Genomic DNA, 13,662 nt, shown 5'->3' on the forward strand with positions numbered 1-13,662 from the left:
ATAATTTCCACAGTCCCCATTCTTTAGTATGGGGATGTAGAAATTTTGTGATTCATCAAGTTCCAAAAATGCAGTTTTTTCGGAACATGACAGTGAAACTGTACACCATTCTGAGATGGCGTACAGCTCCCGAATGTGATCACAAGCTGCTGTTTAGACAGCATTATTAGCATTGCTGAACTATGAGTTTGCTTATTTATTACTCCAGCATAAGGAGGGAAGACTCACTAAGCTATAAATTGTTCTATACTAAGAATATAAAAACGCTAATATGCCTGAAGGTGCTAAAAATAGACATTGTGGGGTAAATTTACTAAAGTGAAAGTTTTTAGAAGTGGAGATGTTGCCCATAGCAACCAGTCAGATTCTAGATTTCTTCTAGAATCTAGAAGGTGCTAGGTAAGTGCTAAGTAGAATCTGATTGGTTGCTATTGGTAACAACTCCACTTCTGAAAACTCTCACTTTAGTAAATATACTCCTGTGACTTTTTTATGTGAATTTATATATTAGCAAACAATTATGCAATTAATGTTTTTGGCGATTACAACAAGAAATGCTATAGTGAATGCTGGCCCGTTTATGCAATGGCGTTAAAATGCGTAATTTTTATTAATGCTACTTTTGCAACTGCGGTTAGGCGCCACCACAAAGATTTTCTGTACCCTGTATAAGCCATTCACTCAACCACGCAATAGACTACTAGCCCCCAACCTCACGCTAAAACGTTTGGGTCACTGGATTTAAAGAGGCAAATCTATTTAATACAAAATCAGGTGTGTTTTGTATTGATAATTGCCCTTTCAAAATGACCATACAGATGTGTCCTCATACATTGTTATTGCAGTCATGCCAAATAGCCCCTCTTGGCGCTACAGGTCCTGTGCAACTCTGATTACGCCAAGCATTATTTTTGCGTCTTTCACCCAAAAATGCAATACGCCTAAGACACACCAGGAGACTGCGCTGATTAATTTGATATGTGACTTTTTTATATCTGTGTGTGACTGAGTCTGTATACAAAGGTACTGCTTTTTTCCACGCCAAAATTAGAACAGGGGCGTGACTGCGGCAATCTTTCACCGTAACCACACCACTGGCGGGAATTTTAAAAAATTTTTGTACACACAAATGCTGAATTTTTTAACTTGGCTCCACCGTGTACCGCAGCGACGGTCTTGTTAGGGAATCAGTACAAGTACAAGCGGTGGTGGTCATCACATATCACACCCACAATGTGCCATGCGTTAAAGGACATGTAGAGTAGTGTAGTATTTAGTCTATAATATACATTTTCACCACCTTCATATAAGGTCCAATGTACTGTATGTATTTGTGTGACCCATCTGCACCACAGATTGTGGCCATCAGGCAGCTGTATATATTTACCTGCATGTCTGATATATAATAAAATAACATCTTATTACAGTTTATTATCACTGGTCATTTTGGCCCTGCACATAGAAATACATGATGATAGTCTTCAGATGCCTAGGGCCGTATTCAATTAGAAGCGAAAAGCCGAGATCCGCAAATTGCGTCTTTTCGCCTGTCACAAACTTATCTCCGTATTCAATTCCATCCGCTTTTCACGTACGCGGAAAGTTAATGCAATGTAATAGGCGAAAAAGATTCGCCTCTGAATAGCAGGAGCAAAGAAAAGCAAAATTTTTATTTTGGGGTGCAAAGGTGGGGAAACCACTCAGAGCCCTTGGGACAGCCTCCCAAAGGACAACTGCATAAAAAAATTCCAGGCAAAAAGCAAAGAACGCCCCAAAAAAGTACTTTGAATTTTGGGGGCGAAAAAGCACAAAGTGGGGGGACAAATTCGCAAAGTAGCGAAATAAGGTTCTAGGGGTGCTCTAAGAAGGGGTCAAGGCTCTGATTCAGAGCCGGACGCTCTGACAGAGCGCTCGCTCTGAATCAGGGCCGTCCCTCCTACTTTTTGGAGCGGCCTCCAGGCCACTCGCATAGCTGTGGGTGACCACCCACAGCTATAGCGAGCGGCCAAAATGATGATCGCGATGGTCAAGACCATCGCAACCATCGGGCTTGCGACGAGACCCTTGCAGTAGGGTCTCGCTGCCGCAAGCCCTGAAGTGCTTTTGGCTCTATCAGAGCCAAAAGCACTCCCACTGACATCACTACTGATGTCAGTGGGGCCAGCCCCAGACGGTAGGCGTTCCCATGGGAACGCCTCCGTCTGGGCAGCCACGCCACCTGCACACCCACCAAAGGGGGCGTGCTGTCAATCACCATCGACAGCACGCCCCCTTTGGTGCGAGACGCATAACGACGGCTTGGCCGTCGTTATTCGGGTCTCGCGCATGCGCACGATGGAGCTGCGCACTTGGGCAACATCGACCCGCTTGCGAGCGCTCAGATTGCAGGTGCTTTTATAAGGGTTGAATTTCACTTTTATTAATACTTCACTTTAGAGACATTAAAAGATGCTAGCACCCATTTTCAGGTACCCCAAATTTGCCAGGACTACTTATTTTAAACAAAAAAAACCTGCTTTATGCCATTCTTCACCACTTGTGCAAAGACGCTAATTAGAGGCAATTGTACAACTTAAGTACCCCAAACAGTTTATTTAGGGCTAATCGGGCACTACTACATTGATCCCCAATGTTTCTGCTTCTTTTTGGGGGAGTTCAGGCTGATTTTCCCGATTCTGACACCACTCTCCGCCTGTTCTGACTTCGTGTGTCTCCGTTTTCGCGTCCTTTGGAATTGAATAGGGAGAATGTCGGGTACGCGCACAATAAGTTTCCGCTGCTAAAATACGCGATGTAGGCGAAAAGTCCGGCATGCAAAACTTTACCCCAGGTGCGAAACGAATTGAATACCGCCCCTAGTGTTAAATAATCTGCAGATTTTTAATTAGGTAACTTGTCAATAAAGTTTGGGGCTGCCAACTAGTGGATGGTGCCACATCTGATTAGTGTTATGTTGGAGTGATCAGAGGGGTAACCCAAAGTGTTCCAGGTCTTCATTTAAAGGTAGGCAGGAGATGAACTGACTACAGCTTTATATGTCAACATTTGCATCTTTTAGATACATAGGGGCTGTGGCAGATTTTTCCTAGGGGCTGCAGCCCCACTCCCCCCCCCCCCCCTATAAAATCCACCACCACAGTGCAGTCCGGGACTGCACTAGCTACACTGTGACTGGCAGTGGCTTCCCATTGGAAGTACTACCCGCCAGTCATAAACAACAGGCAGTCTCAGGGGGATATGTCTCCTCCCCCTGGGACTGCCAGTCCGGGCTGCTAATAGCAGAGAGTGGCTTCCAGTAGGAAGCCGCTTCCCTGCCTTTCCGCCAGCTTGTTGGGGCTTCAGACGATGCAGCCCTTTGGAGGCCGGTGATTTGCGCATGCGCCAGTCTCTGCGCCTGCCAGACCAATTGTGCAGGCGCCAGGACCTGGCCAAGAGAAGACTGGTGAGTGCTTTTCGGCGGCGGCCCCCCTCATCTAAGAGGGTGGGAGCCGCTGCTGGCTAGGGGTATATTTATGGAGCCTTGGAGAGAGAGAAAGTACTAACCAATTAGCTCCTAACTGTCACTTTTCAAACACTGTAAAATGACAGGAGCTGATTGGCTGGTACTTTATCTCCGTTCACTTTATCACTCTCCAAGGCTTAGTACATAGACCCCATAGTTCTTGTACATATTTAAAAAAAAAATTCTTTCACAAAATCCCCCCCCCCACTGGCCCATGGCGTGATGTCACTCAGTGTTACCCTGTCTATGTGCCATGCCTGTGCTCCGCTAGAGCTGTGAGCTTTAAGCTTGCTGTTCCCCTGATGGGCTAGTGCTTACTATTTTCGACCTGTCTGATCCTCAGATAACATATGGCTATACGAGTAATTGGAAAATTGGCACCACTGTCAAGAAAATCTGCGAGATGGGACAAAAATATGATGGCGCAGCACACGGAGCATCTGCAGAGTTAAATTTATTGTTGTAGCAGATGATAAAGTAAAGGGCGTCTCATTGCAACGCTAAAATCACGGCCACACTTCTCTGTGTCATGATTTACACTCCTGGAAATATAACTGCAAAATGCATGCACACAAATCAGGGGACACTGTGAATTAAAACAACTTTGAGAATTGAACACAAACTGATAACAATGTTTATTTTAAAAAAAATAAATAACGAAAATTGCTGGATATAGAAGAGGTATAATAATAATACCACTCTTCTCAGAATCGTAATCGTTTAGCCTTATATACAGTATGTATTATGTACCATTAGAAGATAGCACAGCCGGATCCAGAAATCAGTGGTAAATGTTGCAGCAGACTTACTGTAATGGGGATTCGGTGAGGTGTCTCTTTGGGTTATAACTAAAGATAGAAAATCATTCATTGATTCCACATGTGTTTGTAATTCTTTTTGTAACATTGGGGCTGATTTTAGGTGGGAGCAAAAAAAAAAAATGCACGTTATGGTGCTTACATACGGGACGATTGTCAACGATAACGATATCGCTGAATGTCGATCATCCAGCACACCACCAATCCGCCAACGACCCGCAATCAACGATCGTGGGTCCCTATAGTAACTTGGTCGATATCGACCAGGTTGGCCTGCATGCACGGTCGATGGACGATATCTTTTTCGCCCATACGTGCTCGCGCACCACAGGTCGTTGGTGTGTTGGAGGCACCGAAAAATGCACAATATGAGCGATAACGATATGATCGATATCGTTCATATTGTGCATTTTAATCGTACCGTGTGTACGCACCATAACACAGCACCTGGAACCTGCGATGCGAGGGGGGCAAATACATGTATGATTTTCTGCATGAAGGGTGAATACTGGCTACTTTTGCCTATACTGTAGCCCACAATTACTGGATGGATTTATTTTTACACTGCAATTTACATGGTTTTACCAGTCACTTGCTCTTTTGCTATTTGCTCCCAGCTCAGAATCGGCACCAGTATCTCAAGCTTGAAACTTATAGGGTCAGATTTAGTTGTAGTTCCAGGGGTAAGTGCCCAGGGCTATTTAATTGCAGCCTGCGGTTATCCCGCAGACTGCACTTACCGCAGATTTCTGTTTGCTCCCTCCTGAGGAGCGAACAGAGGGCCTGATTCAGACCCGCTCGCGAGCACTGAGCGCTCGCAAGCTGGTCGATGTTGGGCCAGTGCGCATGCGTACGACGGACCCGGCTCCGTCGTGCGCATGCGTGAGACCCGGATAGCGACGGACAAACCGTCGCTATGGGTCTCGCTACAAAGGGGGCATGCTGTCGATGGTGAGTGACAACACGCCCCCTTTTGGTGGTCGTGCCGGGGGCATGGCTGGCCAGACGGAAGCGTTCCCATGGGAACGCCTACCGTCTGGGGCCGGCCCCACTGACATCACAAGTGATGTCAGTGGGAGTGCTTTTGGCTCTGATAGAGCCAACAGCACTCCAGGGCTTGAGACAGACGAGACCCTACCACAAGGGTCTCGTCGCAAGCCCGATGGTCGCAATGGTCTTGACCATCGCGACCATCTTTTTGGCCACTCGCTATAGCTGTGGGTGGTCACCCACAGCTATGCAAGCGGCCAGGAGGCCGCTCTAAAATTCAGAGGGAGGGCACTGATTCAGGCGAGCGCTCTGAAAGAGCGTCTGGCTATCAATCAGGCCCATAGATCCCTGGTAAGTAGGGCTCTCTGCACTTATCGCGGCTGCCGTGAGCGTTGTAACCTGTAGCTCCAGGCACTTAACCCAGAATCTATGCTATAAAATCCGGACCCCATGGGACCTATTCTCACCAGTGCATTTGGCTACAGCTGGCCACGTGGAGGTGGGGGGCTAATACTGAGTTATGCTCCCATTTGCTTTGTGTAAAATATGCAAATTCTTATAGCGCATCATCCCACTTAAAGGCCTATATCCCTATACAGAGACTTTTTACATTAAGGGCCTTCATATAAGTAGGACCAGATGCAGATACGCTTAGAGATGAATATGTGCCTTTTCTATAGTTGTATCAATTACAGGTGCCTGAAGGCAACACAAACGTATGATGATGTCAGGCACCATCCGCTAGCCGCTTGTGATTTTCTGATTTATGGATTGACCTCTGAAGCTCTTAGGTGCTTTCATCATGGGTTGAGAATATATGTTATAATTTTGCAGTATTATTCATTCAGAAATTAAAATGAAGATTTACCTTCTGTATTATACAGGCTTTTTTTTTTTTTTTTTAATTCAAATCTGATAGCGAATCAACTCTTACATTGCAACTTCAGTTGTATCCCACTCAGCATATGTTATATGTGACTTTTTACAGTTTATTTTGCTTCCAACTTTTTTAATGCAACTTTTGGAAATTATTTAAAATTCGTGTTAATTGATCGATTTAAAATCGATCAAAATCGATTTTGTGTTCCTGGGGCAAAATCACACATTTACAGTACTAACAGTCAATATTTGAATTTATTTTTATAAGTATTAGTAAATGTGTGATATAGCCGAGAAACACAACATCGATGTTTATCGATTTTAATCAATTTTAGATCGATTAAAATTGACCTTTAGTAAATATGCTCCTAATACTCTTATTTAAGGTATAACTGTGTTATACCTTATACTATCTAAATAATAACAGTCTGTGCTACTTGCATCTATAATAGCGAATAATTTATTGTACATTTTGCCAGTGCCTAGTGGCCTCTTCAGAGACAAATACTTACACCTAATATGCATGTCTTAATATAAAAAATGGCATTAGCAATTTGTATCAATGTAATTGTGTGTTTGTACCCTTAAAATGAGAACGATGCCTAATAATAATTGTAGTAAACCCAGCCAGATGTTTTTGGGTATGCCCATAAATCTGGCTCACAGACCCACCATGTCCAATTTGTCCAGTTTGATTTATAAAGTGTTTGAACAACTGCCCCAGTGCCTGTCATAAAGGTAATTCCAAAATTATGTTTCAGTATTGGGAAAATAGTAAATGAACATCAGGAAGTCATGAAAATACTGCTTTCCCTACTTCACACTATTGAAATAAGAGCAAAATCAGCCTCTAATACACATTGCAACAATTCCGTATTTACATAGAAGATGACGCTCTTACAGGCTAGAAGGGCGTCTTAGACCGAGACAGATCTTGTCCTATTTGGATGAGTGGATCGGCATATGTCCGTGCATGCCGAATGATAGACCTCATACCTGTACTACATAACTTTACATCCTTACACTGCAACGCCAATCTTTTCCTAGCAATTATAGGTAATACTGTGGTCATGTGCTCTGCGTTATTCCATTTTCACTTTCTTATCCGTCTACTACAGTATATAGCAATCATTTCAAGTATTTCAGTCTTCAGGAAATCATTCACATTTTAATTTCTACTGTGGAAGGATCTGTAATTGTCAGTCAGTCTCTGTGTTCACAAATAATGCTACAATTAATAATCCATATTGATGGGTCATATCATCACTTCAGAACAGTAAAACTCCCTTTGTCTGGTGGGACCTCAAGATTGCGTAATAGTATAATAGCCAACACTTTTTTTTTTCCCCACAACTTCCAAATTAAAAAATTCTAATTGCACAACCAATCCAGTGTAATAAATATAGTCTAGTTGGTAATGAATTTGGTTCTTATTTTATTGTGTATGTGTCATCTTAACATAATATTTACCTAACAACATAAACTATTACATGTAATGGTTGCCTGTACTGGATTGGAGGCTGCCAATCAATCCTCTTAGTAAATTGGTGAACTTTATTCTCATTACCGTGGATATATGCATGTTAATGGATGCCTCCACTGTGTTTAGGTGACAGGTGCTATTTAAAAAGCAATATAACTGCACTAACGACATGTGCTCTGATTTTCGAGACCCATTTAACTTTTTGAAACACTGTCAAATTTGGAAAATTAAGTTTAATAAACAGTTATGAAATGTTTTTTCATAAAACTTAAGTATGTTTTTATATTTGTTTTGCAGGAAGATGAATGTGAAAAGACAGAGGCAGAATCACAACAAGAGCTAGGCACGGAAACTATGTGAAAAAGAAAAAAAAAAAAAACATTAACACTAGGCTGAAAAATGATTATAATATTTGTGAAATGCGTTTTGGAAACCAGTACACTGCATTATAACTCCGGATTCTGTGATCAGGTTAACCGGGATTTTTTAAAGAATAGGAATAGCATAATTACTGCTGGGGGAAGGGGGGGGACAATTCTGAATGTAAAAAATTCTGGAAAATATAACTACAAGAAAAAAAAATGGAAAATGAATCAAAACTGATTTTCTTGTTTTTGCCTGATAACATGGCTGGAGTTTATAACATGAACTTATCCCAGACTAATGATCCTCAAGACTTGGTATGAACGACCTGTGCCCCCCCCCCCCCCCAGCTGTAGTTGAAGTATGGCCTGCTGGGTCTTCAGTTTTGCAATTGATAGAGAGTCACAGAATTTTTGTAAATTTCACCAAATAAGTGACTGTTATTTTTCTGTTCTTTTTGTTTAAAATCCCTCTCTGATTTATGATGTGAGCTGGTATGTAATAACTTTATATAGGTTGATATTAGTTGCTAGTAGAACTTTACGTTTATGTTTACCTGTGACATTTCCTGTGTACTTTTGCATGTTTTTGTATGGTGATAAAATGTCATGTATCTTATGCATGCTGCTTATTTTTATGTGTAACTAATATTGTTGTTTATTTGGGGGGTTTTTTTTATATAGCTGTATGATCTTATGGTAATATTTCTGTTCCAATGACTTTACATTTTGAACCAGGATAAACAAGAACAAGAAATATACAATAAATAATATTTTTCTTGAATGCTTTTTTTTTATTATTTCTCTGACATTGAAATTGTAAGTGACCGGTTTGATTATTGATTTGCAGCAGTTTACAGAACAAGTCATTTTGGGGCTGTCCTATATGCATTCACCCATAGCAAGCAATCAGATGCCTACTTCGATTTTTAAACTGCACTAAAAGCATCACAGAATGTAATTATTTGCTATGGGCTACTGCACAATTGTGGAAATACCACTATTATTAGTTACACCCATTTAATGTTTTATAAAATTATTCTGTTTTTATTACCTGTTATTGATAAAGTATTTGCAGTGCCATACAAGGGGGTAAACATTATGGCACCATACAAATAAAATATATAATAAAGTGTCTAGCACATCAAAGGGAAAATTATACAATATACAATGTATTCAAACAGTGAGTAGAGGGGAGGGGAAAAAAGGAATCTTATGTCTTACCTATTAAGTCTTTCTTCAACTCCATAGGGGGCACAGGGATGGCAATGGGTATAGCCTGGAGAGGAGAGACTGGGCACCAAACGGCAGGGGTAGGAAGCTGCACCAAGGAGTAAACCTGGCGAATGGTAAAGCGAAGCCAGCGGGCCAAGGTCTGCTTAGTTGCCGGCCACCGCTTGTGGACATCATATAAAACAAAGAGACCTCGACTTGCGAATGTCCCTTGACATAAAGCTGAAGAGCCCTCTTCACAGCCAACGAAGCCTTCTGCTGAGATGATTCCATAGTCTGGAATGCAGGAACTACTATTTCCTGAAGAGAATGGAATCGGGATACCACCTTGGGAAGGTAGCCTAAGTGACTCCTCAGTACAGCCCTGTCGGAATGGAACACAAGAAATGGGGAGCGACACGAGAGGGTGCTGAAATCCGACACCTTGTGGGCTGACGCGATGGCTAGTAGAAACACAGTGTTCCACTTGAGCCAACGCAAATCCATAATCTGAAACGGTTCAAATGGAGCTGACTGGAGAGCTTGGAGAACTAAGAAAGATCCCAGTGAGTCACAGGAGAAACGGATAGTGGTTGAACGTGGAGAACCCCCTGGAAAAAGGTTTACACTTCCGGAAGCCGAGCCATCTGCCCTTGAAAAAGGATGGACAAGGCAGAGACCAGGACCTTCAAGGACGAGAGCCGAAGGCCCAAATCCAGGCCGACTTCAGAAAGGAAAAGATCCAATAAGCCTAGGGTTAAAATCCCTGGTTGAACACCAAGGAATATAGGTATGCCACACCCAGAAGTAAGTGCTGAAGAAGGCTTCCTAGCCTGCAGCATGGTCCGAACGACTCTCCTGGAGAATCTTTTTGCTCTTAGGATGGATGTCTCAAGAGCCACCCCGTCAAAGCAAGACGAGCCAGATCCAGATGGAAGCAGGGTCCCTGAGACAGAAGATCCGGCCACAGTGGAAGACGCAGAGGGGCGTCTGGAGAGGCCCAGGAGATCTGCATACCACACTCACCGAGGCCATTCAGTAGCCACCAGGATTAGAGTGCCTCCCTCCACCTTGAATCTGCAGAGGACCCAAGGAATCATCGAGATCAGAGGGAAGGTCCAAGGAACCTCTAGTCCATCCACCAGGAGAGCTTTTGGATTCCTGGTGCAGGAGCAATATCTCAGAAGCTGATGGTGGTGGCTAGATGCCATCATGTCGATGTCTGGCAGGCCCCAGTGACGAACTAACAGTTGGAAGACGCCCATTATCCCCACTGAAAATGGTGCCCAGCTCAGGCCTTGACAACAAACTCAAAACTGATGTCCTCTGGCTGGGGGCAGGGTATAGAGGAGAGTAAATTTCATTAATCGTTTGGTGCCCAGTCTCTCCCCTCCTAAGGCTATACCCATTGTCATTTCTGTGCCCCCTAGTGGAGGAAGAAGAAAACTGGAATTTCCCTGTTTGACAGAAACAAATGCAATCAACAGCCCAGTACCCTTGGAGGACAGACAGAATTAAAGCTGCTGACTGATTGGGGGAGCACCAGAGACGAGGATAATGCAGGGTGAGAACCATGACGGTGGAGCACCCTGCCCGTGAGAGCTTACAGTCTGGGGGTAAACTGGGAGGTGAATTGGGTGAGATTATGACTTAAGAATATGAGGATGGCTGGGCGTCTGATGAACAGGTGCAATTAAGGGGCATGTTTGAAGCTCTTCAGGCTTTTGAGAGTCCTATAGGGAAGGGGAGTGTTCTCCAGAGGAGGGGGGAGCACAAGGAAAGTTTTGAATGCAGAAGTGAGAGGAGGTAATTAAACACGGAGGGTAGAGGACAAATCAAGGGAAGAGTAGAGAGGACCTGAGATGACTTTGGAGATATAGGAGGGGGAAAAAAGAGGAACTTAAACTATTCTGTAGGAGAATGGAAGTGAGAGAAGGAGCTGAAAAAGAGGATAATGAGACAAGCAGCAGCATTGAGGATGGATTTAAGAGGGGAGAGGTGGGATAGAGGAATACCAGTGGGTAATAGGTTACACTCTCAATACATATTTTAGCATACATTAAACTGCTGATGTGACTAATATGTAGCAGGACAAGTTAGAATATGGTGGCTGTGTCATTACTGGATATCAATATTGAAATAAAAATAACTGATTCTCTGAATCTTTGCTTATTCCAACAGTATGGGGTGTCCCTACATAGCTCTGTATTGGCCTTAAAGGCTCTCTCCACAAAAGTTCAAATGAAGTATGAATAACCCGTGATGCATAGTACGGCAATGCAATACTTTCCAATTAATCCTGGATTCCTTTGGGTATTTCTTGACCATATTCTCCATCCACCTCACTGTGAGGAATCAAGTTAAACTTTCTTATCCATATTTCTCACCCACTAAAACCAACTCAGACCATTTTCATGGATAGAGGGAAGGATGACAAATTGTGGTTCAATCTTCTCCCTGTGCTAGATTTGCACAGTAATGTGCAGGTAGAAGACGGACACCCAGAGAGCCAAGAATCATTTGACCATATGGCCAGGTCAGTCAGATGTCATTTTATTTTATTTTTTTGTGGAGAAGCTTTTTGAAGGAGAGGACAGCTGAGCTTTTGTAGTAAACCAATTCATTTTGGTGTCTTCTCTCTTTGAAAAACTACTTGGTAGATCCAGAAAACGATCAACATCAAGTAAACTTTGCAAGAACAACAAACAGAGTTAAATACAGAATCAAAAACGGAATTCATGAAAATGACATTATGATTTATTTTTATTTTTTTTGTTACAAAAAAAAGTTGTATTTATTTACCAGACAGGGAAGCGTACATCATAGTAAATATAAACTTATATCCATAGCATTGATAACAATGAGACTAAAGAGAGATACATATCTGCATGGTTATAAACGTGTAACGGTTTCCTCAGAGGAAACAGTTACACATTTATAATGGAGAAACGCGTTAAGTACTTATCCCCAGGCTCGTCCACTATTGCCATTGATTCCGGTGGCTCATGTGAGATTAATTAGACCGCGCTGATGCAAGCACTTTGGACTCTTCACGTCAGTGTTACCTGTGACTCCCTCCGTAAATACTGACCGATGATGTGTTGCTCCTGCTGACATTGCTCCATCTCTAACATCAGGTGGATGCTTATACATCTCACGGGGATCATAATAGACTGAAGTATTGCCCTCCCACCGCTGCTACCCCAGGACAAAGAACTGGGGATTGATATCTGCAAGGTGGTGTGGTAGATTCACGGTGAGGAGGTTGAGCATAACGCCAGCATTTGGGCTCACTGATAATTAGTTTGCTTTATTCGGAAATGTGTTTATGCTATATTACAAAGTGGAACCACGTATCACATCAGATTTTCAAAGTCCTAGTGGACTATATGTATATTTCTTGAGGTTATTTTGCCTTGTTTTATATAAGTTTTTATATATTTAAAAATATTTTTGGCCATAATCAGTGGTTTTATTACAGTCAGTACTGACGTCTATGCAGTCGCTCCTCCACCTCGCCAGACCAGAATGCTGGTACGGATATGGGGATGCTGGTGGGTGTCTGGGGTCACAACTAGCGGTGACCCCAGATTACCCGCACTGTGGCCGGATTCAAGGGGGTCAGGTAAGCGGCGATGTCCCAGGGTACCCGCCGATACACAGTCCTAGGTCCTCAGGCAGGGGGCTCCCTGGGGACAGGCTGCGTGTGGAGGGAGGTTTTAACCTGCAGTTCCACTAGACCACCAGGGACAGCGGGCTGCAGCAGAGCGATAAAACTCCAGTGTCCCAGGGGTTAATTGCATGCCAGGGGAGCGCGCCTTCCCTGTCTCACAGCCAGCGCCTCCCACGCTGCTCAGTGCCTTTCCATAGCGGTCTGGCGGGCTGTGTCAGTGCTCCTACCCTGGGCCCGCCTCCCCTCAGCTCCTCGGTGGCCATTTTCTAAGTGTGCAAACGCTGCTGGACAATTGATACAGGTGGCATCGCGGTCCGGGTCTGCCGCATACCTCTCCTCCGATAAGGTCAGAGTATGCAGCACTGTTTCCTACCAGGCTCTGTGTCTGTGTAGTTGATCGTAGTGTTGGTAGTGCAGGGATTTATTTCTGCATTGTATGTGACTTAATGCTAGCGCTGTCTGCCTGTACTTTCACTTCTGACTATCAGCCATTTTACTATCCCTGTTCTTCCTCTGCCATGGAGTGCTGGGCTGATAGCTTGGAGGCATCTCTGGACACTGAATTTTCAGCTGAGCAGGTGGAGTTAGTGGGCAATCTCAGAGACTCAGCCACGTACATTAATGAGGCAGCCTTGGATATAGGTCTCACTTCCACAATCTCCTCGGCAACAGTGGCGGCTCGCCGCACCCTATGGTTGAACTCTTGGAAAGCGGACGCAGATTCCAAAAAAGGATTGGAATTC

General features: G+C 43.5%; 1 protein-coding gene across 3 annotated transcripts in view; it reads left to right on the plus strand.

Moving 5' to 3' along the window:
- The window catches only part of PHF14 (PHD finger protein 14), a 323,924-nt gene extending 315,141 nt beyond the window's left edge, over nt 1–8,783 (plus strand). For all 3 annotated transcript variants that reach the window (XR_015868728.1, XM_088442247.1, XM_088442248.1), the window contains one exon: nt 7,970–8,783. Coding sequence is in view for 2 of the 3 variants with exons in the window: in XM_088442247.1 (XP_088298373.1) it covers nt 7,970–8,032 (63 nt within the window). In the remaining variant the exon portion in view is untranslated. The remainder of the gene's footprint in view (nt 1–7,969) is intronic.
- The last annotated feature ends 4,879 nt before the right edge of the window (nt 8,784–13,662 follow it).

This window comes from Taudactylus pleione, unplaced genomic scaffold (genome assembly GCF_031769625.1).
Source record: "Taudactylus pleione unplaced genomic scaffold, aTauple2 ptg000306l, whole genome shotgun sequence".
NCBI lineage: Eukaryota > Metazoa > Chordata > Amphibia > Anura > Myobatrachidae > Taudactylus > Taudactylus pleione.